Source organism: Grus americana, chromosome 10, assembly GCF_028858705.1.
Source record: "Grus americana isolate bGruAme1 chromosome 10, bGruAme1.mat, whole genome shotgun sequence".
Taxonomy (NCBI): domain Eukaryota; kingdom Metazoa; phylum Chordata; class Aves; order Gruiformes; family Gruidae; genus Grus; species Grus americana.
The window spans coordinates 1,111,330-1,138,301 of NC_072861.1; the positions used below are offsets into that span (position 1 = coordinate 1,111,330).

The following is a 26,972-nucleotide window of genomic DNA, read 5'->3' on the forward strand; positions in this document are numbered from 1 at the left end:
CAAGTTAAATCTTGATTGCTTGAATTCCACTGGTTCTGTCTTTGCCCAAATTTCGGTGAGATACAACGGGGGAAGGAATGATTTCCAAGTCTGCGTTCACCGAAACGCAACTCTCCACAGCTTAAAACAGATCAACAATACGTAACAATTGAAAACGCAGAAAAAATGGAAAATGTTGCCTTGTTAAATCTAAATCTAACTTTCAAACAATATCAAAGGATGTTTGAATTTCCTCTACACTTTGCAGCTTCTGGGAATAGTTTTAGAATTTCCAGGGAAACAACTCTTTCTGTTGCTGTTTGCCCAATCTTTCTCACTTGATTACCCTGCACAGAAGACCAGCTCCTTGGCATTCTTACAGATTTGAAGTGGAAGACTGGTGCCTGCAGCTCAGGGCAGGAGAAACTGAAGCTGTTGCACCTTGGAAAGCATCCTCCATGCAGAAGCATGGCTGTGGCCTTAGAGTACCTGTGGTTTCCTCTGTCAAATGTACGGAGAGGGAAAAGACTAGAGACATCTTCAAGGAAGGATCAGCAGTTTAGCAGAAATGGACAACTTATCTTTTGCTTAAAGTATTCTGGACTGGCAGGGGAGAAAGGCAAAGGAGGCAGAAAGTTTTCCCAAACCCCAGCAGTTTCTCCTTACAGAAATCCCATTTTTCTGCCCCAGACTGAATCAAGCTGGAAAGGACCATTTGGAAGTGCCCCGCCAAAACCTCCTCACAGCAGACCCAGCAGCAATCCTAGATGAGGTTGCTCATGGCTGCAGACCGGTATTTTCCATTGAAACAAGAGAAATCCTGTCCCCTGGAAACTGAATGATCAGAGCTGCAATTCAGGGATGGCGGGGGGGTGGGGGGGGATGTTGGAAACCTCCCCGCATTTTCCTTTCCCCTGTCAGAGGCCCAAATCCGGACAGGAAAAACCACCGGGCTGACTCACGATGGAGATGCATCCTCTCCTCCCCACCCTTGCCCAGCCGGGACCCTTCGAGCAGGGCAGGCAGCGTGCGGTGGCCGCTCCCCGGAGCGTGCGAAGGGCCGGGGCAGGAGCGGGGCGCCCCCCGGGGGTGAGGGCCAGGCGGGCAGCGGGGCGCGGGCGGGGCGGGGCGGGGGGCGGCGGTCCTTTTGTATCCATCCATCCATCATCTACCTACCTACCTGCCGGCGGTGGTGGCGGCGGCGGCGGCGGCGGGGCTCGGGCGGCACTGTCCCGTACTGCGCTCTTATAGGCGGCGGCGGCGGCGGGCGCGGAGCCCTATGTAAATGCCGGAGCGACCCGCCCCGCCGCACTTCCCGCCGCACCGCCGCGCAGGTGAGCGCCGAGACGGGGGACCACGGACACGCGTGGGCCCGCCTGCGTGTGTGTGTGGGGGTGTCTGGGGGATCGGGGCCACGCGTGTGCCCGTCTCCGTGTGTGGGGATCGGGGCCACGGGTGTCTCCTGTTGCGTGGAGGGTGGGAGACGGGGGCCACGCGTGTCACTCCTCCCCCCGCGTGGGGAAGTGGGAGCCAGGGCCGTGCACGATGCTGCCTGCGGGGGTTCGGGCTACGCGCGTTGTCGCCAGTGGAGGGGGCAGGGGGTCGTGCTAGTCCCGTCCCCTCCTGCTTGGGGGATAAGTTGGGATGGGGTCACGCGTGGGGGGGATGGAAGGGGTCGGGCCACATGTTTCTTTCCTGTGTGATGGACAGGGTGGGATGAGGTCATGTGTCCCCCCACGTGCATGGGAACCAGGGTGCTGGGCTACTGCTGTGCCCACCTGCACGGGGTGAGATGGGGGTACACATCCCCGCCTGCATGGGACACGCACCTGCATGGGGCACTAGGAGGTTGGAGCCACTCGTGTTCCTGCCTGAACGGAGAACTGGAGGTGTCCGGGTCATGTGTGAGGACAGGGTGGGATGGGGTCATGCATGTCCTCACCTGCAGGGTGCGATGGAGCCACGCACATCCCTGCCTGTGAGGGAGCGGGGCCGCAGGACAGAGGGTTGGGACTGTACGTGTCCCTGCCTGCATGGGCACGGGGCACCGTGGGGACAGGCAGGGACCCCTTGTGTCACACCAGGGGAGGGAGTCCCTGCTATGCACTGCAGTGGCAACTGGGGCATCTGGCCCCAGGGGTATCCCCAGGTGGGAGAGCTGGAGACAACGTTGGTCCCTGCGTGCGTGCTGCCCACAGCGTGTGCACAGGTTTGGGATTTTTCTGGATGACATCCAAGGCTGGGGAGATGCAGCCGGTTCCCAAACCCAGGAAGGCGGCAGTCCCACAGACTGTCCCACCAGCACTGGGAAGAGCTAGAAATGATCTGTGACTAACAAGGACCATAGGGATCAGGCTCCAGGCTTCTCAAATGCCTTGAAACCGCTCTCCTCTACTTGTATGGTCACAGTTAGCTCTGCAATGGGGATGCTGCTCTCAGGATGCTAATGTGTCCCACAGTCCCAGATGACGCATGGCTCTGGAGAGAGCTCAGGAGACACTTGGAGGCTGAAGCCCTAACTTTGGGGGAGCCAAATCTGCTGAGATCAGGTGGAGCAGGAGATCATTGCTCTGGGATCTCCATGTGAAGCCACGTGTTTCCACTCTGTGCAGCATGGGTTTTGGAGGGGTGTGAAACTCCAAACCTTGATAGGGCACAGGGATCCTCTCTGATGGGAGAAGACAAGGCTGGCGAAGCGGGTGCTGGATTTCATTAGATGCAGAGAGAGGGAGTGACTTTCCAAGGGTGTCACAGAAAATCTGTGGAACAACAGAGCCTGGAGGGCTCATCAGACTTTACAAACTTCCTGATGCTTGATAAGTCTGTGGAGCTAAGCTAAGCCTGCAAAGCTTTCCCTCAGCAAGCTGCACCATGGGCTTCTATGGTTGTTCTGGCTTTGTTATGTCAAGGAGCCCCCTGGGTGGTTTGTGAGATTTGAGAGGCAAGTGTGAGGGCAGGGGGCTCTTTCTGGTGAAGCCTGACAACTGGTCCTCAACACATGGGAGAGCACACTGGGAAGGGTGAAGCCGGAGCTCTCAGCTGAAGCATGGAAAAGGAGCTTGTGGGACTGCTGAGTACCAGTCATGAGATGCCCATCTTCCTTGGGCATGAGGTCCCTAGTCCAGATGTTCATGTTCCTCTTCTTAGGTGCATCCTGTAAGGACTGCTGTGACTCAGCCTTGCCTGTGAGGAGATTCCCAGCAATAGCTGGAGAAGGTTTGATAGGCAGGAGAGATGTGGTGACAGTATTTCCTCATGCCTTTACAGAATAAGTTCTGCCACAGAGAGCTGCCCCTGGGGAAAGGAAATGGCTCTAGTAGTTTGATTGGGAGACACATACTGCTGATGTGCCCAATAACTCGTGGGAAGACATAAAGGCAGTGTAGAGGCATGGAAAAGATGTTCCATGTTGGTGGGAAAGGACATTAGGAGTCTGTAGTCCAATCTACTGCTTGGGTCAAGACCGCCACTGTCAGTGTCTCATGTTGGCCATGGGTGAGGCTGGAAAACATCCAGAGACCCCCGCCCAGAGTCAGGGATTGACCAAGCAACAGGTGGGTTTTCAGTGCTGGGCCATGGAGAGATGAAAAGTGCATGAGAACTGGCATGTCGTCTCATGACTTAGGTCAAGAGTAGTTCCCGGATCTGAGGAAAGGAGAGGTTTCTCAGTGACAGAAGGAATTTTAAAACACATTTTCTGTTGGATCCCTGCGAGAAGACCCAAGGGGAAGGGGGGCAGGTTCTATGCTGTGACTGCGGTGATGTGCTTTGAGCCTTGGCTTTGATCCACGTTTCCTGAGCGACTTTGGTAAATCTTCTGCAGCACCTTCAGACCTCAGCTCTAGATGGAGGTTGCAGTTCTGTACATTTTGAGTCAGCAGGAGATAAATCCAGCTGTGTCTATGGGGACTCCCTTCCTACAGTGCGGGAGGTCGCATGGACCTCTGTGCACAAGCAACCCACAGCTGCTGCGGGTTGCTCAGGATGTCTCTAGCCATGCAGCCCTTCACATTGGTTTCAGCAGGGAACAGGGAGTTTCAATGGAGAGCGCTTTCTGGCAGGAGAGTCCCATGTGATGATGGTGACAGGGCTCTGCCGCTCCTGGCAGAGGTCCTAGGCATCTCCATCCTTCACCCACTGGCCAAACTTTTGTGTTCTTTCTCTGGTTCCCACCAGCTGCGCAACCCAAATCTCACGTCCACGAGACCATGGGCAGCAGAGGGCTGTGGGACAGAAGAACTCTGGGGCCCCTTGCACAGGGACGTGCTCTTGGAGGACAGGGGTGGCACTAGGTGACCTGGGACACCACGCGATGCTGCTCCTGGCAGCTCTGGGGCTTTCAGCAGCCCCAGCTCCCATGCGCATGGAGGTGAACCAAAAACACAATCAGTGCAGAAGTATTTCAACAATGATTTTACGTTAAATCCATGCTACGGAAAGCCAACAAAAGCCACTTGCCTGTAATTATGTTTTGCGAGGTGTAGAGTGCGGGTGAGCGGTTGTGACGGAGGAGGAATGTGGTAATGTCCATTCTTGAGAAACAGCTTCTTTTCTGATGCAAAAGGCCAAAAGTACAGAAATCTCTGGCGGCAGAGAGTTAACGCAGGTTGCACATTATTCTCACAACCTGGCAAAAAGCGTTGTTTTTATGAATGCAATTAATGTCAGCATAAATGACAATATTTAAATCTGAAAGCGCTTCATTTGCCAAGTGGACAGTGTATTTAGCGACTCACATTTTACAGTTTGCGCCACTGGTAGCTCTGAGTGAAAAATCCCCACTGCAATTCCCAGTAAATAAGAAACAAAACTTACAGAGCTGCTGGCAATGTCTAAGCCTTTCTGAAAGCGTCATTTCTTTTCGCTTTGATTAAAACAATGGAGAAAAAAAGAAATTAAAAACATCGCTTTGGCTTGCAACAGAGCGATGTAGGAAAAGCTGAAACCTGTGCCATGCCACATCTTTTGGTAACACAGCTCCTCTGAAATGATGCTAGACTTTGGATACGCACCCGCAGTGCTGGAACAAGGGACAAAGAGTCGTATTTACTAGAAAACTCTATTTTGGAGTTAAATCCCAGTTTGGCATTCCTGTGCACGGAAAGCCAGCAGCAGCATTGTATCATTTATGACCAAAAAATGCAGCCTGTTTGCTGTTTGTGGCTGGGAATCCCTCTCTTCAGTCAGGTGTTGGCCAGGATTTTAAAGGCTGAGGTCCCACTGGATCCAGGGTGTTTGTGGAAAGTGAGATGGTAAAGCATCCCGAGAAAGGCTGGTCATGAGAGAGTGCCGTCGAGTTAGCCCAGAGCAGGTCTTGATCTGCAGTACCAGCACACTTTGGGATGCCTGACTGCATGCTGAGGCTGTTCCCATCATGTTCACAGCTGGATTTTGCTTGGGTGGGACAAGAAGAAAGAAATTTCCAGCTGAAATATGTCTGTTTCTGTAATGAAGAGCGTGTTTCTGTAACAGAGCTGGCACAGCTTGACGTCTTCCTGCCACAGATGACGAGTTGTGAACCTATAGCTGGAGTACCCCAAGGCAGGGGTACTGGTCCTGCTCCAGCAGAAAGGTCTTCTCAGGCCAGTTGACACCTCCTGACAGAGCTTTCCCAGGGTGATGGGGGTCTCATGTGTCCCCTGCCACCTTCCCACAGCCCAAATTGGGAGATACTGCTGATGGATGATGATAGCAGCGGGGTTTTACCAGGCAGCAGAAACCACAAGAGGGAGCTGAGATGATGGTCTGTGCATGTTCCCAGCCTCCAGGAGCAGCCCAGCTCCAGCTCCCTCCTTGTCCTCCCTGTTTGCAGGTCTCCGCTTCCAAAGACCCAGTGGCCAATGCAACCTGAGGACATGATGTTGAGTTTGACCGCAGTTCTGCTGGTGACGTGGACCTTGGGGGGTAAGTACGGTTTCAGGGAAGGAAATCCTGGATAGTTTTTTCCCTTAGGAGAATTTCCTCTAACTCATGTGACATCATATCAGAGATGGGGATGATTCAGTTTGTGAGGAGATAAGAAAAAAAAGGAGCAAAATGCTGAACTGCAGAGCTTCCAGGTTGGGAGACTCACCTACTGCTGTTTATATGTGTACACAGCTTATAACCAGGAACTGGAGCTTCTTGCTAGTATTATAATAAAAGCAATAAAAATTAAGACAAAGGAAACAAAGTATATATTTATTGGCAAAGGCCGATGTTGATACACGATGCACGGAGGAGAGCATAACTCTAGAGTCAAGGCATTTGCTTGACTCACATGGACATTGTGGGGATCGGAAGGAAGGAGAGACTTCTGATACAATGAGAGAGAAGGGGAAAATGAAGATCCTTTGGGAGTAGGCTGGTGGGGGGCCAGAAATTGATTTGGGGACACCAGGATCACAAGCATGAATTTCTTATTTTAGACATTGCTTATCCCTCAGAAGGAGTGCAAAACTTGCCTAAAAACTGTTTGTACAGAAAGTTTCAGCAAGAATATGGGAAAATATCACAATATAATCCTGTAATGGAAACGCTCATTTCATGCATTTTTTTTTGCTGCTCACCAAGTGGGTCCGGTCTCTTCCAGGAGCCCAGGAGAACATCTCCTGGGAGGTCCAGCGCTATGACGGCTGGTACAACAACCTGCTGCACCACAGTCGCGGCTCGGTGGGTGAGTGCCAGCCCTGGGGATGGGGATGGTGGGACGGGGCGAGCTGGCACTTTGGCATCTGGCTCGCTTTACGACTGAGAGGGAAACCCTTTCTGACTTGAGCCTGGTGACCAGGCAATGCCACCTCCTGTGTCCCTGAGGGGTGGCTGTCTGAACGCGGGGTAGGTGCCTAGATGCACCTAACAGCCCCATTAGAGCAGTCTGGAGGGGACAAGCAGCCCATGTCTCCCACGCCCTGGCCATGCCACCTTTACCTGCTGCCCAGGCACCATCTGCAGGTCGCGCTGGTGTTGGATCAGTCCCAGAGCAGAGCTGTGCCTTTGCGGGGCCATTCAAAACACCTGACTTAGGGAGGACCCAGCTCTTCCCAGCAGGCATTTCTGTGGTGGTCAGGGATCCCAGAACTGGAAAAGGCATCTTCAGCCAAAATCAGCATGCAGTATTCAACACAAAGCCAGAGGTAGAAGAGTTCATGGTCCAGGCATGCTGGACCTACTCCTCTTCCACTCTGCACAGGACAGATATTGCGCTGTTGGGCTGCAGCTTGTACTGGTCTGTACTGGGATGGGCATGCGGGATTTCCCTGTGCCAGTGGTGAGCTGTTTTATCATTCCTACGACCAGCCCATGGGTCCACCTTCAGGAGATGTCCCTGAGCCAGGCACCAGGGCAGATCAGGCAGGATCTTATCTAAAGTATTAAAGATGATGAATCCTCCTATTTCCTGCAGCCAAGATTGGTCACCTACACGGTGACATAAGGTGCAGTGGCAATTACACAGCTTTCTCAGAGTCTGAAAGTCTCTCCAACATGACATGTGCATCATCAGCCCTTTGGTTACACCAAAGCCTGTCAGGGAGATCCAACAGGTCCCTGGCAGACAAGATCTCTCTTTTCCAGAGCAGGCAGATCAAACCTTAACAATTGGAAACAAATCTATGGAAACTAAGCCTGAAACTAAGCCAGTAACTCAGGATTTCCCCCAGCTCTGGGGAGCTCCAGCAAATGAAGCCCACTGCACTGGTGACGAGCCATTCAAAACAAACTCGATCATAAGTTAGAAAAAACCTCCCAGCTCTGGGCTTTTCAGTGACGGGACACTGGGTGTGAAGCCAGGGTGTTTCTCTCTCATCTTCTCCTTTGTCTCTCTGCCTCTCCGACTGTCCCCTATGGCGCTGGCAATCACCACGCTTGTGTAGGATCACACAGTCAACATGGGCAGCTTAACATCATGCCAGTTACCCACTGGAGCACCACCCCAGACCTCCAGGAGGCAACGGGAAGGGAACATGCCCATGGAGGATCCCTCCTATTTCTAAGAGGACAGATCCCAGTTTTGCAAGAAGTTTTGGGTGCCGGTACCAAAACTGGCGTGTTCTTGGCCACTATAAGCGTCTATGCCATCCTCTCGCTCTCTTCTGTGACCCCCACACACATCGGCGTACCCCGCTATTGCTGCATCTCCCGGGTGCTGCCAGACCCACGCCGTGTTGCTTTGGTGCCGCAGGTTCCAGGCTGCTGCGTCTCCTGCCGGCCAACTACGCGGACGGCGTCTACCAGGCGCTGCAGGAGCCCCACGTGCCCAACGCTCGCCAGCTCAGCGACGCGTTGGCGCGGGGACCCTCCGGGCTGCCCTCCCGCCGGAACACAACCGTGTTGGCTGTCTTCTTTGGTAAGAGCCAGGGCCTGGCACTGGGTGGAGAAATGTTGGTTTGGGTGGAAAAATGTTGGTTTCTCACTTCACAAGGCCAATGTGTCAGAGTGCTCCTCACCCACCGCCGCTTCATAGCAGACCCACACCTGAAAGATAAAGCTTTGGGTATTGCCATCCCAAAGTACCGCCAGCCAAGAGAGTTTGCATGAATTTTTGGTGACCTTTGGCAGTTGCCCCAAATGCTGATTATTTGTCGTTTGGGAACTTCCTCATTTGTTTTAGCAGTAAAGCTACCCCGTTGCAAAATGCCTGAGAGATGTGATAAGAGCCACGCCGAGGGTGACTGCTGGGCAGAATTGCTGCAAGTCGGAGCAGTTTTTGCTGTCACTCAGGAGCTTGGCGGGGTCTTGGGTCTCCAAGCCTGGGGATGTCTCTTTCTGGGAAATACCCTCAGCTCATTGAGCAAACAGGCTGAACTTGTGAAAGAAGTGGAGACAATTAGCTCCCCATGCAGCTTAAGGTTCGTGCACGTTCCTGGACACCCAAGCCGTGGTGCTTGGCACCAAGATGGGCCACAGGAGGGGCAGACACTAGTGCAGTACCGTTTAGCTTCTCCCTGGAGGTAGTTTTTCCCCATCACACCAAAGCTCAAATGGACCAACAGCAGCCACCAGGCTCAGCATCAGCAGCAACCCTTGACCTTGAAGGCCACAGGCAAGGGGGAGCTCAGGGAAATAGTGGCTAAATGCAGAGCCTGCTCCTGGTGAAGTGGTGGCCAGCAGATGATCCAGCTGCCCGTGGTCTCTGAACATCCGCTGGTTGAGTTTCTCCACCCTGGTCCCTGAATGACCCTACCCTACTCATGAGGTCTGGCTGGGGCACCTGGAGCCCTGTTCCTGTAGGCTGGAGCCCAGATGTGCTGAGCTCCTTTTTCAAAGTTGTGGAGCAAACCAGCAGTGAAGGCAGGAAAGAAACCACTCTTGCTGCACTTGGTGGTCCCCTCAGCTGCCCACCATCATGCCCTGCTCCAAGTGCTAGTGGCAGTCCTCCCAGCTGCTGACCATGCTTGGGTCTCTGGCAGGTTTCCATGTGCTCTCGGACATCCTAGGGACGGAGAAACCCGGCTGCCCTGCTGAGTTCCTGAACATCCGCATCCCACCCGGAGACCTCGTGTTTGACCCTGCAGGCACTGGAGATGTGGTCCTGCCCTTCCAGCGCATCCAATGGGCGATGGAGACGGGGCAGAGCCCCAACAGCCCCCGGGAACAGGTAGGTAGCATTTCCTTTGCTCTTTGCCTTTTGGCTAAATTCCTCTTCACCCAACATTGGGGTCTGTAGCAGCCAAGACAGTGTTTGCAAAAATAAAAGAACACTGTTTCCTTAAAAATATACGTCTCTCAAGTGTTTGAACCAGTTTCAAACGAACCCAAAGCACAACCTCCCTCCAAGGTTCACATGGAGCAACATTTGTGGTTGCTCAAAATCAGTGCTTTTCTTGGCCAAAGAAAACGTAATTTCTCTAGATCTGCCTGTGTCGTCTCTTTTAATGCAAATTTGAGTATCTTCAGGGGTTTTGGAGGGCAGAAGAGGAAAGGGTAAAGCAGGAGCAATTCGCAGTCTTCCTTGGCTGCCAAAGTTTTTATCACTTCAGTCAAAATGAGCAAAGGTAGGGCTGTCTGTATGCGGTGTGACAAGCGGAGCCTTTTTGGTACAAGTGTAATGAACTTCCACAACCAATTTATACATTTCTGCCGCTCCAGGAGGTCAGTAATTATGACACATTTTTTTTTTAGGCATCAACTCTTATCTTTAATAATGCATCAGAAAACCGAGCCGGTACTGTCATAAAGTTGTAAATCCGTAAAGCTTCTCTGAATTTCAATCATTTTGGAAAAAATCCAGATTTCCCCCCCCCAATTTCTCTGTATTTTGCTGTGCTGAGGCTGGATGTGTTCCCAAGCCTGTGTGCTTTTTCTTTCCTGCTGGAAAGCTTCCCAATCAAAATTGCTGAAGCAAAATAACCCCCCCTGAACCCTTCATGTGACAGACCATGATGAGACCAGATTAGCAAGTCATGTTTTTAGCAGTATTTCAAACCTTTTAAAAATGAAAACTCCGGCATGTTTTCAGACTAAAAAGGATGTTTTCACGAAAACATTTGGCAGGAGAGATATTCGTCGTGCTGCCAGGGCAGAGGGACTCCCTGCTGCGAGGACAGAGCTCCCCAGAGGGGAAAGCTCCAGTGTTACCAGTTTCCCCAGGGATGGGTTTAGTCCCCTTCCAGCTTGGTCTTCCCTACATAGGCATTCAAAATTTCTGCTTCTGGGCATGGCTGAAAATAATTGGGAGGAAAGGAAAAAAAAAAAAATCCCAACTCATACTTTTGGAAAAGCTGTACCTGATCTTTTCTTGTACCTGGCACTTGTTCCTGCCGTTTGCACAGAGTGTTGATATTTGCATCCTGATAGTTCATGTTAAAACAGGGGATGGGGTGGCTGCCTTGTAAGACCAAAAGGGCTGGACTGGGGCTTTTCAGATGTTTTGCATCTTTCCGTAAGACCCTGGTGCCTATTAACGCCCCGTTCCCTGTGCTTGCCCTAGACCAACGAGGTGACGGGCTGGCTGGACGGCAGCTCCATCTATGGCCCCTCGCACTCCTGGAGTGATGCCCTGAGGAGCTTCTCAGGGGGACAACTGGCGTCGGGGCCCAGCGGACGCCTCCCGAGGGAGACGGATGGGAGGGTCCCCATGTGGAAGGCGTTGGATCCATCCACGGGACAGGGTGGTCCCCGGGGGATCTACGGTAATGGTGGCATCCTCAATGGGTTCTCACCTGCTTGGCTCCATCCCTGACCGTGAGCAGGGGGAGCAGGAGCCCCCTGAAGCTGAGCCCACATGGGACCCTGGGAAAGAGCAGGGGCAGGTGTGGTGACATATGGGTCAGGAGTCCCATGGGAGAGCAGGCAGTTTCGCAGCCCAAGGGGGAGGAAGATGTTTGCCCCGGCGAAGGCTTCCCAGCAAAGCCACGCTGTGACCTTAAGGTGCCGCATCCCCGAGAGGCAGCAGGACATTTCCCAGCCAACACACAGAGACCAGAGGGTGCTTCTCCCTCTGATCCAAGATGACGTCCTCTGGGGCAAAGGACTGCTGCCGATAAAAACCTGCTCAGCTTGCTCCGAATTCCTCACCTGCCTGACCTTTGGTCCATGCTGGGCACACAGTGCTGCTTCTCGCTCGCTCGGGCTGCTCATCTCCCCAGGGAGGGAGGAAGGGGGAGGGGACAAGGGGATGCTGGGCTACAGCCACAGGGCTGGGGATGCTCCTCCAGCCACAGGCAAAGCTAGACCCAGTGGCATCCCCCACTGATGGTCCCGGCGGCTCTTGCAGACCTGGGGAGTGCCTGGGGGAACGAGAACCGCTTTCTGCAGGCTGAGAGCATCGCCTGGTTTCGGTACCACAACCACATGGCTATGAAGCTGGCCCAGGAGCACCCCAGCTGGTCTGATGAAGACCTCTTCCAGCACACTCGCAAGCAGGTCATCGCCACTTTCCAGGTGAGGGATGGGACCCCCTGGCTCTGCCGGGACCCCTGACATCCTCCCCGGTGCTGGCCCTGACCTGGTTCCCCTGTGCCCTAGAACATCGTGCTGTACGAGTGGCTGCCGACCCTGCTGGGGCGAACTATCCCGGAGTACAAAGGTGAGGGACACGGCAGGTGATGGAGCATGGGGAGCAGGGGTGGGGGGACCAGGGGAGCAGGGGGACGGGGTGGGAGAGGGGTCTCGGCCCCCTTTCCCTGCAGCCTGGCTGCTGGACTGTGGCTGCTGCCCCACAGGTTACCAGCAGCACCTGGACCCCAGCCTCTCGCCGGAGTTCGTGGCAGCTGTGGGGCAATTCCTGGCCACCATGGTGCCACCAGGCGTTTACAAGAGGTAGGATCAGCCTGGGGGGGGCTGCAGGAAAGCTGTGCCCATGCCAGGGAAGGGGATGCCTGAGCTGGGGTGGTGGCTGGGGATGGTCCCAGTCCCTTCCCTGGGACAGCCAAGCCCTGCCAGCTCGGGGCAGCCCCAGCTGGGGGATGTGGGTCCAGCCCTTCTCTGCTGTTCCAGAGACCCCAAGTGCCGGTTCCAGAATGTGTCTGGCCCCGGTGGCCCATTCCCAGCAGTGAGGCTCTGCAACAGCTACTGGAGCAGAGAGGTACGGGGAAGGGAGCACGAGGGTCCTGAGGATGTGGCAGGCTGGCTGGGGGCGGGGCTTCATTCCTTGCTTTACATTACGGAGGACCCCACAGGGGTCTGAAAGGGAAATTGGGTGCAGAGCATGACAGCCAACCCAGGGGTGTGAGATCCTCCCCATCCGGACATCCCCAGATACCACCTCCAGCCGCAGCGGGCTCAGACCTCAAGGTTGAGCTGATGTGCAAAAAATGAACCTGGAAGAAGTCCCTGGTCCCCCTGCGCCCAGGGCCTGCACCCCTATGGGCACCAGTTCAGGGGTGTGGGGCTGCCCCACATCCTTGGTCCTGCGAGGAATCATCTGCTCTTCCCATCTCCCCTCAGAGCACCGGGCTGCAGCAGGCAGAGGATGTGGACGTGGACAACCTCCTGCTGGGGATGAGCTCACAGATTGCCGAGCGGGAGGACAACATTGTGGTGGAAGATCTCCAAGGTCTGCACCCCCCCCTGCACCGCAGCTGGCGTGTCGGTGGGGGACCCTCTGTCCTGGGACTGTGCAGGGACCGAGGTGGGGAGACAAGTCCCATGGCCACTGCCATCAGCACCCAACCACACACGCCAACCAGCTTCAACCTTGTTAATGGAGATGCAGGGAAGCTGCAGGGCATGTTAAGCATGTTACTGGGACCATCCTGGCAAGGGCATGGAGATGATCCCCATGTTTAGCATGGCCCATGGCAGAGGGAGGAGGCCAGCCCAGCAGCTATGGCGGTTGGGGTTGCTCCTCTGGCTCTGCCTTGCCATCACCGCAGCTTCAAATCCCCCCACAGATTACTGGTACGGGCCCCTGAAGTACTCCCGCACCGACTACGTGGCCAGCTGGTTTCAGCGCGGGCGAGACCTTGGCCTGCCCACCTATAACCAAGCCCGGGAGCGATTTGGGTTTGATCCTCTCCAGAACTGGTCAGACCTTGCCCCACACCTGGAGCAACAGGTAACAGGGAACTGGTCTGGGCACAGAAATTGTGTGGGTCAAAGGACGTTGGGGCAGTCCAGGCAGTAACTGGCTTCTCCAGCAATGTAGGAGAACATCACTGTGCATCCTGTCCTAGCTCATTTTCATGCCTGCGGGGCTGTTGCATTGGGGTAACTGTGTTAATTACATGTCATGAATAAATATATCCTGCCCCAGTGCTCCTGTGCCACTGCGTGCTCTGCTCCTCCTGAAGCTGAGATGCTTTGGGAGTGACGCTTAGTTGCTCGAGTCCAAGTCATGAGCTCGAGGCTGTGTGGGGCTGAGCATCCTCCCAGATCACGGATGAGTGATGCCTGGGACATGCACGTTCCTCGCTCCTCCTGAGGCTTGCCAAGACTTTCTGAGGCCCTGGCCGAATTCCCTCTGCTCACATGTGCGCGGCGGGGGTTTCTGGCCAGGTCCTGGAGAAGGTTGCTGCTCTGTATGCCAACAACACAGCCAGGCTGGAGCTGCTCCCCGGAGGCATGCTGGAGGCTGACGGCTCCCTCTTCAGCGCCATCATCCTGGACCAGTTTGTGCGCCTGCGTGATGGCGACAGATTTTGGTTCGAAAACACCAAGAATGGGTAAATGCCTCTTCCCCTTCTGGCACATGGAGTAGGCTGCCCACTGCTCTAAGACTTAACAACTAGCGCTGGAGGAAGAAACCATCCTCCGGCTTCCTTGGTTCCTAAAACAGTGCGGGGGGGAACAAATCCCTCCTGCTGCCAGACAGTGACACCTAGGGCCACCGCTTGGCCCCGCATCTTTTTCCCCAGGCTGTTCACAGTGGAGGAAACCAGTAAGATCCGTCGCACCACCTTCCGTGACATCCTGGCTGCCGTCACCTCTGCAGACCCCACAGACCTCCAGCCCTGCGTGTTCGTCTGGAGCACGGGTGAGCGCTTCGTGTAATGGCAGGGCGCAGGGAGCGAACGGCACCAGTGAGGGAGGGAGGAGAGCAGACCCGTCTCGGTGACACGGCTGGTGACTCAGCGACACAGGGAAAGCATCGGGCTGGCTGTTTCTCAAGCCTGACACCTGCTATGCTCCTAAGCCAGCAAAATGTGTGCAAAATGCACACAAGAGTTGCTTGTAAGCAAGGCGGGCAGCGCTGATGTTGAAAGTGGGCTGAAGTCCAGGCATGTGCATTGCATGAGTCTTGGAAAGATCTCCAGGAACAAAAATGCAACTGATGCTCTGGAAGGTCATGCTGTGGTTAAAGCTTGCCCTCTGCCTACCCCACGCTGTGACACGCTCCTCACTGACGTGTCCTCTAGCTCCTTTAATATACAAGCACACACAGGTCTGCAGGTTAAACTGATGGGTGACCTGAAAGGTGATGAAGTTCGTGGATGAGTTAAGCTTTGCGTACCATGGCTGTGTAATGTTCCCTACTCTTGCCTTTAATTGCATCAATCCCTGAATGTGCCCTGGGTGCTGGACCACAATGCCCACTCCTGCCCGGCCGCTCTGCTGACGGGGTGGCTGGTTAACCGGGGCTGCTGGAAAGGCTGGACAGGCTTTCCTGCAGATGTGGTTGCGATGGCAGTGTGAACTGTGCCAGCCAGATTTCAGCCCAGGGAGAGCTCAGGGCTTGCGTCCCAGCACGTTTTGGGTTCCCAGCAGGGTAGGAGCAGCCTAGTCCTGTGCTGGTGTGCAGCCCCTCACCCCAGTGCCCTCCTGTGCCTTCCTTGAAATGAGCTTGCCTCTCCCCACTGAGACCTGAAGAGTCCTGCTGCCATGCTCAGGGTGAGGTGTGGCAAACACAGCAGGATGCCTTTTCCTCTCAGGATCTTGCCACACCCTTCCCATTTACCGAAAGCATTTTACCTGGCACACATTCCAGCCCTTGCAAGGCATTTTGGTTCCCTTGGCACACGGTCTCTGCAACTGCACCAGGAGCACTCCCTGGATTTGCAGCATACGGATGAGCAGAGGCTCTGAGCCCCAATTTTCTGTGGCCCAGGGTGCTTCTTGCTCAGCCCATCCCATCAGGAGAGGTGATGGTGCTGAACTTCCAGAGTGCTTGACTCCAGTTTTGTGCTTGGTTTGCTGTGGCAGGTAAAGGTTCAACCCGAAAACAAGGGTTGTCCCCTAAGATCTGGAGTTTAATTTGAGCATCCCAGTGTTGCAGTGCTCCTTGGGTGACTCGGCAATGAACCCCACCGGCATCTTAATGCAGATGTTCCTGGGGTATGAGAGGGGTAAAAGGTCCATGACACTCACAGCCTGTCTCCCCCCACGCAGGGGACCCATGCCCCCAGCCCCAGCAGCTGACAGCTCAACACCTGGCCCACTGCACACCCATGACCGTGCTGGACTACTTCAAAGGCAGCGGCGCAGGCTTTGGGATCATCATCGTTGTCCTCTGCTGTCTGCCTTTAGGTTTGCTGCTCTGTTTCTTTACCCATCTCCTCTTCCACCAGAGAAAGGGGCTGAGTGCCCCATGGACCAAGCACCTCCCAGCAGGAGCTGCTGAGTCTTGGCCACTCTTGAGGTCCTTGAGGTGGCAGGGTCCTTGGGCATCAGGTGGGAGCAGGGATTTCATGGTGCAACCCTATGTTAAATAAAACTGGGGGGTGATGGGGAAGAAGTAAACCCCTGTCTGCCCCAGTCGTACAGGTGATGCTGCCAAAGTGGGAAGGAGATTTGTGGTTTCTCATGCATTCTTCTCATGTGTCCCCAGTGACTCTGTTTGTTGCCTGGATCGTTGCCGTTCTCCGCAGGAGAGACTTCAAGAAGCTGCAGAAGAAGCACAGCTCCAGTGTGCGGAGGGAGGTGACCATGGAGGCCTTACACGGTGAGGCAGCACTGTTGGATCTGCGATGGATCTGGTGATGCTGCTGAAGTCAGGGCACATACCGAGGCAGGGCTGGGCTTGGAGCTTATATCCAAAATGGATACAAGGAGAAGCTGTTTCCCCAGGAGGATAGGCAAGCAGTGGAGCAGGTAGCCCAGAGAGGTTGTGCAGTCTCTATCCTCTCCAAGACCTGACTGGACAAAGCCTTGAGCAGCCTGGCCTGACCCCGTAGCTGGTCCTACTTCAGGCAGGAGGCTGGGCAAGAGACCCTTCCAACCTGAGTCCCTTCCAACCCAAGTCATCCTATGACCCTGTAATTACAACCCTCTCTACACCTTATCTGAAGGAAACTTATGTAGAGCAATTGGACCAATAGCTCCAGGACAGGGACTGTATCTCCTTGTCATGGACACTGGAAAAGTCCTGCCTCCCTGCTCCATGGTCTGTACTCCTCCACTCTCCATGCGCTTGAGCTCTGTGGTTGGGAGATCATCACTTTTCCCTTAACATGTGTCTGGTCATGCAATCACGCCCAAGCTGCATCTCAATGAAGGAGGTGCTGGGATGAATACAAGCGCAGGTGCGCCTTTCCAGCTGAGTCCTCTGCTCTCTCCCACCAGCCATGGAGTGGCACGGTCCCAAGACAGACAGCTCTCCCGTCTTCATTCAGCTCCAAGCTGATAAAGTGCTCAAAGTGCTGGATGGGAGAGGGTCTGTGCTCCGGAGCATCAGCCTGAAAACCCATCAAAGGGTGGAGGTGATCCTCTCTAGCAACAAAGGGAACAAAGCTCTGCTCCTGAAGAGCCCCAAGGAGTATGATCTGGTGAGTACCATGATGCCTGGGGTATGATACCTTCTCGTGGACTCTCCACCATCCTCTGCCACTGGTCGCGTACACCCTGGGCACTGGGAGCCGCTCAGTCCTGGGCACTGGGAGCAGAGTAGGTCCCTGAAGCATGGCTGCGGCCTCCTGAGAACCACCAGGTCCAGCTCATACTGTGGAGCAAGCACTGTGGTGAAGAGCAGCAGCACTCACGTCCCAAATGACCCTCTGCTGCTCACAGCCATTGGTGGGGTCTTCTGCAGGTGCTGCTTTTCAGCGAGGAGGCAGAGAGGAGCAGTTTCATTGGGAAGCTACGAGGCTACTTGGAGGAGAGCGGCCTTGATCTGCAGGTATCTGAGACGAAGGAGCAGAACCTGATGAAACGGGCAGTCACCCAGGAGCAGAGAAAACAAATTCTTGAGACTTTCTTCAGGCACCTGTTTGCTCAGGTATGTAAAGGTGTGGCAGGCTCTGTTGCATGGCGGAAGGTATTTCTGTATTGATTAAGCAATGAACGTTGCTGCTGTTGCTTTCCGTAAGAGCTGGTAAGCCACGCACAAGGAAGCTGCCGATACTTTCAGGACCGAGGGACATTTTCCCTTGCGGAAGACAAAGGGACTTCTGCTGTGGTGATATAAGGGTCTAAAGTTGCAAAGAGACTTTTGGATGATGTAATCAAGGTCTTCATAATGGTCAGTGGTGTTTAGTGTGAAAGTCACATTGAGTAGGAGAGACACGGGACTTCCTTGTGGTAGCTCCCATGAGTTTTGTGCCAGAGGAGCCACCGGTCTCTGTGCAATAGGTTGGGCAAGTGAACACCAGCCTTCTGCTCTGCTAGCACTCATGGGATTTCTTTTGCGGGACGCAACCTGCAGGTGCTGGAAATCGACAGGTCTGATGCTGGAGAGCTCAACTTTGAATCTTCAAAGAAGGCAAAGGAATCTCTGACATGTGAGCTGAGCAGGGCTGAGTTTGCGGAGGCCCTGGGGCTCAAAGCCCACTCCATGTTTGTGGAGTCCATGTTCTCCCTGGCCGACAAAGACGGCAATGGCTACATCTCCTTCCGGGAGTTCTTGGACATCTTGGTGGTCTTCATGAAAGGTGGGAGCTGGAGCTGGTCTTCATCTGTTGCCCTAAGTCCTGTTTCTAGGGTCTGGCAATGCCACCAGCAGAGTGAAGGACAAGATCCATCCAGCAGGTCAATCTGTAGAAGTGTCTACAAACTCCCATCACTTAGGACAGCTTCAACTTGAGTTACGGGGCAGTAACAATGTAATTATGTTTTCTGTAAGACTGTCCATGAGGGGAGCTATCTCAGAGCAATGATTTGCTGATCTGTCACTGCCATAGACAAGTCTGCCCCATCTTCTGAACGGACCATGCATCCTGTCCTTGACAGATGGTAACAGCCATGTCAGATACCATAAATGACCTCTGGAAAGGTAGATTCATAGATGGAGGTGGTAAATGCCAGATTCAATCAAAGCAGCTCCCAGAAAAATTTTGAGTTCGCAAAATAATGCTCAAGAAATAGTGCCTATCTACCCGATTTTTCACCTTGCACTTGAGAAAGTCATGCAGAAGGGCGGCACACTAGTGACATTCAGTCACTGCTCAAGCTGAGATCAGCAGTGTGCTTTCAGTCTTTCCAGAATCGGGTGAGACTTCACTGCTGCAGGTCCAGACTCGCAAAGACAATGTTTGAAAGCACTTTTGCCGATGAAAATAGGATCTTGCTCTTTCTTCGCCTCTCTCCTTCCCCCCGCCAGGGTCCCCAGAGGAGAAGTCCAAGGTGATGTTCAGGATGTATGACATTGATGAGAACGGGTTCCTCTCCAAGGAGGAGTTTCTGAGGATGCTCAGGTACTTCTCATCTCTCCAGATGTTTCCACCATGTCTGTAAACAAAAGCAGCTCCCAGTTTCTGTGCTTCATTCCCCAAGGGTGCTGTGTGAGAGACCATGGGCTCAACACTCACAACCAAGAGCCCATATCTCCTGTGAAACTGGTCTGGGGCTCTGCCCTGGGTTATTTGAAGGACTCAAGCTGTGGTTCTCTGAGGTTCCCATCTGCCCTCCTTGCTCCAGGTCCTTCATTGAGATCTCCAACAACTGCCTGTCAAGAGAGCAGGCAGAGCAGGTGACCGAGTCCATGTTTCGGGCCTCAGGGTTTCAGGACAGGGATGAGTTGACATGGGAGGATTTCCACTACATGCTGCGGGACCACGACAGCGAGCTTCGCCTCACCCAGCTCTGCATCAAAGGTCAGTGGGCAGGAGCCCTGGGTCACCCTTGCAGGGCTGGAGGCGATGGGCAGCACCCAATGCGCAGCTCCCAAGTCTTGTCCCACCAACCTCTCCAGCCTACTGCAGTAACGGGGCATCAGCTGTCGCTCCGTGTGCGACACGTTTGGGTCAGCTCAGAGCCCCTCCCCACCCCACCCCTGCCCAGGGGAGATGCCTAAACCTTGTCCACCGTATGTCACACACTTGAAACCGCTGTTTGTCCTTTTGGCTCCTGAAGGTATTCCCGAGGTGCTCAAGCAAAACCTGCACAACCGCGTCTCCTTCATAAAAAAGAGCGAGCCAAAAGGGTAAGCTCTCCTCCTTAGTCTTGCTGCTGCATCTTCTTCTTTTTCTGCCCAGCTGTGTATCCATCTTTCATTGCAGCCCCTCCAACAAATGCTCCCACCAAATGTTCACACACCCAGTGCTGGGAAAGGGGGACAACCACACTGGGACATGCCCATGAGCAAGCCAGATGCTGTGGTGGGGCTGCTGGCATGCAGGCAGGCAGAGGGGAGGAACTGCCTCCTGCAGGGCTCCCATTGCATCATCTACTACGTGGGGATGGAAGGCCAACCTTGCTTTTCAGAGGGGAGGGTTATCTTGAGTCAATCCAGCCCATGTACTATGCAGTTAAAGTCAACGCAAGCAGGCTTGCAGGAAAGAGCTGGACACCTCCTCAGCCTGAAAGGGAAAGTGGGGAAATGGGGGAAAACTTTGGCAAGCCCATCCTGGAAGTACAGCTTTAGGCTAGACGTAACTCTATTCCCAACAGAACTGTTGCAGAGGAGGAGAAAGAACTGGACACCGTGAGCCACTACGTGGAGCGAGAAGGGCAAGAGCTGAGGAAAAGACCAGGCAGAAAGTGAGCATGCCCTCTCCTTACTGACCAAGCTTCTCGTGTCCAGGCTCAGCCTGTCTGCTGTTTCTCATGTCTCTGTGTTGGACTGGGTAGCCCTCTGGTTGAATGGCACCGCCGCAAGGAGCCAGCACCCCCATGACGGTGGTGCAACGTAGAGAGGGGATGTGAGACCGTCCCTGCAGGAGATGCCCCAGCCCAGGCAGGCACAGCCGAGGAGCTATGGGAACAGCCCTGTCTTGGCGGGGATGGTGCCGTAGCTGGGACTGGGTCACGTGCCTCTATAAAAAAAAACCAAAACCCAACCAAACCAAAAATGAAGTGGCCAGCTCCAGAGCCCAGGATAGTGGTTTTTAGAGTGTTTGCCTTGCCCGCAGAGAGGGGCTTTGCCTGGCAGGTCCTGCCCGCGCTCCTTGGCCCCCTGGGACACTGCTGGTTCACCCGTAGGCTGCTGCAGGAGCTGCAGGAGAGACTCCGGTCCTCACTGCTGTGGCAGCAGCAAGTATTTCTACAAGGAAGCAGTTAAGTGTTTGTTATTCATGGCCAGAATATCCTGGTTTGCCCTAATAGCTCCAAGAACCTTCCCCTACCCCAGGATCAGTTTGGAGGGTTGAATATTAAAATTATCTTTTAGAGTTCTTATCTACAGTTTCATTTGTGAGTCACTATCTGCACATTTGTTATCAGCTTTCAAAAGTGTGTAGACTGCAGCAACCTGAGATCAGCCGCTGGCACTGTGCTCTGCAGGTCACTGCTGTCACCGGCGTGCAGAGATGATCGCAGTGCTGTACAGGGAGGAAGACCCAAATCTGGGCAGCATGGCCCTGAGCCATATCTTGCCTGCTAAACCTCGAAATGACGCCAGCCCTCCTGTATTTTCCAGGGTGAATCAGTACCAGCTGCATTTGTACACTGAAGCGCAACGGAAGAAGTACGAGCGGAACAAAGTTCAGCAGAAGATCCAGGAGTTTAAGCGCTTCGTTGAAAATTACCGGCGCCATATCGTCTGTGTGGTCCTCTTCTCTGCCATCACCGCTGGCCTCTTCGTGGAGAGAGCCTACTGTGAGTGCCCATCCAGCCCCAGACGCTTGTCTCCTCAAAGCTGCTGGTTGCATGGGGCATGCTGGGGTGTGAAAGGTCCTGGTACAACTTTGGGCAACAGTGTTGGTCCTCCCCTGGAATAACCAAAGGATTACCGAGGTTGGAAGAGGCCTCTGAAGGGGTCTGGTCCAATGCTCTGCTCAGAGCAAGGTCAATTTCAAAGTTGAATCAGGCTGCTGAAAGCCTTGTCTAGAGAAGGTCTGAAGAGCTCCAAGGTTGGAGATCCCACCACCTTGTTGGGCTTGTGCTAGTTTTTGACCATCCTCCCTGTGAAGGGTTTTCATTTTACATCAAACCTGAATTTCCTTTGGTGAAACTTGTGCTGTTGCCTCATCCTTTCACTGTGCATCTCTGAGAAAGAGTTTGGCTTTCTCCCCTCTCCAATACCCATTAAGTGATTGCAGACAGCCATAAAGTCTTCCCTGACCCATCTCCTCCAGCCTGAACAAGCCCATTTCCCTCAGCCTTTCCTCTACACGTCATCCAGCTCCCATCCATCCTGGTGGCCTCCACTGGGCTTGTTCCAGTTTGTTGACACCTCTCATGTTGGGACGCCCAACTGAGGACACAGTACCAAGGTGCCATTTCACAGTGTCTGGCAGAGGAGGACAATCCCCTCCCTTGACCTCCAAGGAGACCCTGTCACCCAGCAGCTCTGGGGGGTCTGACGCAGAGAATTATGTCCCTGTCCCCACACAGCCCCATCCCTGGTGACCTTTTCCTGGTGGAGCCACACAGGTGGCCATCCCCTTGTTGCAGGAAGGCTCATGGCCCACAGCGCCGGGCTTGTTGACTCCCTCTCTGCTCTCTGTCCCCAGACTACGCCTTCGCATCCCCCAGCACTGGAATTGCACAGACCACCTTTGTGGGGATCATCATCTCTCGAGGATCGGCTGCCTGCATCTCCTTCATGTACTCCTACATCCTGCTCACCATGTGCCGCAACCTCATCACTGTCCTGCGGGAGACCTTCCTCAATCACTACATCCCCTTCGATGCCGCCGTGGACTTCCACCGCTGGGTTGCCATGGCAGCCCTCATTTTCTCAGGTAAGTGGGCTGCTGGGGGATGTGTCGTTAAAGCAGGAGGACCAGCCCATCATGGCACAGCAGGACCAGGCAGAAGCTTGAAGACCCATACGGAGCCTAGAGAGACATAGATGCTTTGCGGCAGAGACGAGGAGGAATTGCCAGGTCCCTTGGCACATCAGCAGGGTCTGCTGCATCTCCATCCACAGCAAGAGTGATGCTTTTCTCTCCTGGTTTCTGTCCCTTACAGTGCTCCACACTGCAGGTCACGTAGTGAACGTCTACATCTTCTCGGTCATGCCTCTCAGCGTGTTGTCCTGCCTCTTTTCCAGTGTCTTTATGGATGATGGGTAGGTGAAATTTAAAGCACAGTCCAGACAGAGTGTCCTGGGCAGGAACAGGAATGAAACTGGAAACCAGGAGTTGGCTCTGTCAATCTCTTGTCCCTCTCCAGGTCACAGCTCCCACAGAAGTATTACTGGTGGTTCTTCCAGACTATTCCAGGTGAGACCACCTAGCAGGCAGACCACCTGCATGCCCATGCCCACGATGGGCAGCCCACTGGCTCAGCCCAGATGGGGTCCCTGTGGGGCTGCCCTGATCCCCACTGGGACCTCCCAACCACTTCACTCACAGGCATGACAGGAGTGCTGCTCCTCGTGATCCTGGCCGTGATGTATGTGTTTGCCACCCACCACTTCCGACGCGTCAGCTTCCAGGGCTTCTGGATCACCCACCATCTCTACGTGCTCCTCTACGTCCTGGTAAAACATTTGGGCTGAGAGGGTCATGGGTCAGCCTGGCCAACAAGGTGAACTAGTTGGGGAGGTCCCAAGGGAGCTGGTGGCCGCAATCCTGGCTCCTTGCTGCTGCTGAGCTGCCACCAAATCAGACATGGGGCGATGGCTTACGGTGCCGAGTGCTGTGCTGACGCGGGCTGCTCCCTGCCCAGGTCATCATCCACGGCAGCTACGCGCTGATCCAGCAGCCCCGCTTCCACATCTACTTCATCATCCCAGCTCTCATCTACAGCGCGGACAAGCTGCTCAGCCTGAGCAGGAAGAAGGTGGAGATCAGCGTGGTGAAAGCCGAGCTCCTGCCCTCAGGTACCGCATCCTCCCCAGTCATGCATCTGGGGCTGCAGGTAGGGAAACTGAGGCACAGAAGCTCAGGCCATCACACCCTGGGATCAGTTATTTACGCAAGAAGAGCTGATTGGCCCCAGGGCCAGGTCCTGAGCCCCATGCCTGGCTCCACGGCTCGTCCCCGAGCCCCCTCCTACCCACCCTGCACACAGCTCTAACGCTCCATCTTTCCTTGAGCCTGCTCATCTCCCCCAGCCCCATGCTCAATGTCTACACCTTAATGAAGTCCCCATCCCCCCCGCCAGGCGTCACCCACCTCCGGTTCCAGCGGCCGCAGGACTTTGAGTACAAGTCCGGGCAGTGGGTGCGCATCGCCTGTGTGGCCCTGGGCACCACCGAGTACCACCCCTTCACCCTGACCTCGGCGCCGCACGAGGACACGCTGAGCTTGCACATCCGGGCTGTGGGGCCCTGGACCACCCGCCTGCGGGAGCTCTACTCCCCGGAGAGCCTGGCCCTCATCGGCAAGCTGCCCAAGGTGAGCCCCACGCTGTTTCTCCAGGGATGGGGACATCCGAGCCCAGGAGCATCTCAGCAATGGGTTGTGCCCAGCCTGAGGCACTCCTCCAGCCTTGAAGGTGGCCAAGACCTGGGCAAGTGGAGGAGGGAGATGCTTTGCTGATGGCTGGCTCCCTTCCAGCTCTATCTGGACGGGCCCTTTGGGGAGGGCCACCAGGAGTGGAACAAGTTCGAGGTGTCAGTGCTGGTGGGAGGAGGCATCGGGGTGACGCCCTTTGCATCCATCCTCAAAGACCTGGTCTTCAAGTCATCCATCAGCTCCAAGCTCCTGTGTAAGAAGGTAAGAGGAAGCATCTGGAGGCCAAGAGCCCTTCTGAGATGCCCCCTGCTGCTGGTGGCCTCTTCAGGGGCAAAATCCCCCATGACCCAGCTGGGAAGGAGCCCCATGGATGTGCGTGGGGTGTTGGCCCCACACTGAACCTCGTCCCCGTGTGCCACAGATCTACTTCATCTGGGTGACGCGCACGCAGCGGCAGTTTGAGTGGCTGGCAGACATCATCCGCGAGGTGGAGGAGGCAGACGGGAATGACCTGGTCTCCGTGCACATCTACATCACGCAGCTGGCTGAGAAGTTCGACCTGCGCACCACCATGCTGGTGAGCCTGGCCACCCACCTGGGAGGATGCCATGCTGTGCTGGGCCATGCTGTGTCATCTGATGTGCACTGATGTCTCTTCCAGTACATCTGCGAGCGGCACTTCCAGAAGGTGCTAAACAAGAGCCTGTTCACGGGGCTGCGCTCCATCACCCATTTCGGGCGCCCGCCCTTCGTACCCTTCTTCAGCTCACTGCAGGAGGTGCACCCCGAGGTCAGTGCCTGGCTGCGGGCAGGAGTGGGGGCACCTGCCAGCCAGTGTGGAGGACTGGTCCCAGCCTGTCCCCAAGGCCCTGGAGATCTTGGTGGCATCTGCACCAAGGGCAGGGCAGAAGGGGCATGAACCCCACTTTCCCTCCGGAGTCGGGATGAGCTGCGAGAGTCAGCAATGCCTCGCACCAGCCGAACACTCCCCGGCTACGGCGAGACCCCGGAGCTGGCAGAGACCCTGGGGGATCCCATCCTTCCTTCATGGCCCCAGCAGCTCCACGGGGAGGGGACAACCTCCCCAAAAGCCTCATCAGGCCGGGACACACTGCTCGGCCAGCATCCATGCACAAAGCTGCCAGAGGGCAAGGGGCCACTGGGGCTGGGGGCAGAGCTGGTGCTGCTGGGTTTGACCCCGTTGGCTCACTCCTTCCCCAGGTGCAGAAGATCGGGGTGTTCAGCTGTGGCCCGCCCGGGATGACGAAGAGCGTGGAAAAGGCTTGTCGGCAGCTGAACAAGAAGGACCAGACCTACTTTGCACACCACTACGAGAATTTCTGACCCTACCTTCTGCCGTTTCACCCCCGGGCTGCAGTCTTCATTGGAAATGTGTTTTCAACCCCAGCACCTGTGTGGCAATGCTTCAGGTGGTCATGGTCCTGGGCTCCCACCCACCGCCATCCCCAGGAGATAAGCCATCCACGGCCGAGAGCATGGATGCTGAGGCCCGCAGAGCTGAGACCGGCATGCGGTGTGTCAGTAAAGCATTGCCATCCCAGCACAGCCCCACTGTGAGCCCAGGGCATCCTGCTACCATCCACGCACTCCTGCAGCCCAGGGTGGGGTGTCCCAATCCAGACAACCCAGTGTTTGAGTTAAGCCCGGCTCTGCCAACTTAATACCGCAGGGCAGAGCTCGTGCTCTGCCAGGTGGCTCGGGGAATGTCTCTGAACAGCTTGGTGCCCGCACAACCTGAATTCACAGCACTTTGTCCCAAGACTCGGGTGGCAGGCACACGGGGTGAGGAGCCGGAGAGCTCCCCACCATCCCTCTCCTTGAAACAGGCTCTGCTTTCCTAACGCACGTGTTCCTGCCTGCTCGTTAGCACTCCGAGCCTTCCCTGGGTTTGTGTAGGGCCTTAGTTGTGTTTGCGTTGGCTTCCTTCAGCAGCATCACCGTCCTTTGATCAGGGATCATTTCTGCTTGTTTAAATAATACCTAGCTTTAGTTAAGCCCATCGCTGGGCTGCTGCTCTTGCAGGCTGTGATTGAGCTTAAATAAAGCTGATTGAAGTTTTAAAACATTTTTCTTGCTCCTTGCATCTGGGTCTCGGTCACCTGGAGACTTTACTTGTGGCATAGTGCCAGCCTTGCTCCTGTTACAGAGCATTTACACCAGCCCGCTGGGAGATGGGTTAAACAGGAGTTTCCTCTGTGCTGGTGATGTACGTGGGGTGGAGTTGGGGGGACACGGATTTGAGCCCAGGCACAACCCCACAGAGTGTGTCCTACCAGGTTCAGCACCCCCAGCAATGCCCCGATGGTGGCAATGCCCCGCAGCAAGACCTGGCGTGGGAGCAAATTGCAGCCAAAGAGGCTGAGCCACGGGAATAGCTTCAGCCCTTGGGGTGTTAAACAGCCCCCTCAAGACCACAGGGAGCAGCTCTACATTTCCCGGTAATGACGGGGTCTTGCGATGGCCAGTGGGGCTCCCCCCAGCACGGGAGTCGGGGGCCAGGAGAGCCCCATGGCTCAGCAAGAAGCCCTGGCTCACTCTCACTGCCAAAATCGGGCAGCCTTCCCCTCCCCGGCCATCACATGCCCTTCAGCAAGGTGCGTTTTAGCAATTTTTGGACCAGCTCTGCCAACATTACATCTGAGTACAGGGCCAGGCTCCCGGGTAGGCTTTACCTGCTCAGGCTGACACGTTAACAACTTGCTTTACTCTGAGCAGTACTTTGATCACTTCTCCTTCTGGCTACAGGAACTCCCCCTGGGTTACATCTCAGCCCTGTAAAACACAGCGCGGACTTGCAGGTCTGCCTCTGCCAAGATTACCGTAGCCACCTCTGCAATAAACACAAGCTTTGATTTGCAAGTGGTTGGGTCATTTAGGGTTTCATGGTCCTGCCAG

At 55.0% G+C, this 26,972-nt stretch overlaps 1 protein-coding gene across 2 annotated transcripts; it reads left to right on the plus strand.

Moving 5' to 3' along the window:
• Positions 1-5,819: 5,819 nt before the first annotated feature.
• DUOX2 (dual oxidase 2) lies at positions 5,820-25,964 on the plus strand. Of its 2 annotated transcripts, none has more exons than XM_054836799.1 (33): positions 5,820-5,883; positions 6,551-6,634; positions 8,141-8,305; positions 9,369-9,556; positions 10,889-11,090; positions 11,675-11,841; positions 11,926-11,986; positions 12,123-12,219; positions 12,397-12,484; positions 12,847-12,955; positions 13,293-13,456; positions 13,897-14,063; positions 14,256-14,374; positions 15,727-15,864; positions 16,166-16,279; positions 16,900-17,102; positions 17,366-17,551; positions 17,978-18,203; positions 18,872-18,965; positions 19,189-19,364; positions 19,624-19,693; positions 20,161-20,250; positions 21,128-21,306; positions 22,164-22,394; positions 22,624-22,723; positions 22,828-22,877; positions 23,010-23,137; positions 23,326-23,479; positions 23,764-23,996; positions 24,159-24,317; positions 24,478-24,633; positions 24,718-24,846; positions 25,278-25,964. In XM_054836799.1, the coding sequence occupies exons 1-33, from the start codon at positions 5,820-5,822 to the stop codon at positions 25,398-25,400; spliced, it is 4,614 nt and encodes a 1,537-aa protein (XP_054692774.1). In that variant the 3' UTR covers positions 25,401-25,964. The 2 variants fall into 2 exon arrangements, with proteins under 2 accessions (XP_054692774.1, XP_054692775.1); XM_054836800.1 differs by having other exon boundaries at positions 5,835-5,883; positions 19,624-19,684.
• The last annotated feature ends 1,008 nt before the right edge of the window (positions 25,965-26,972 follow it).

Coding starts and splice junctions, on each gene's coding strand:
- DUOX2 (XM_054836799.1), top strand. CDS start 5,820: ATGCAACCTGAGGACATGATGTTGAGTTTGACCGCAGTTCTGCTGGTG. Junction 22,878..23,009: donor GTTCTTCCAGACTATTCCAG/GTGAGACCACCT, acceptor CTTCACTCACAG/GCATGACAGGAGTGCTGCTC. Junction 24,847..25,277: donor TGCAGGAGGTGCACCCCGAG/GTCAGTGCCTGG, acceptor CTCCTTCCCCAG/GTGCAGAAGATCGGGGTGTT.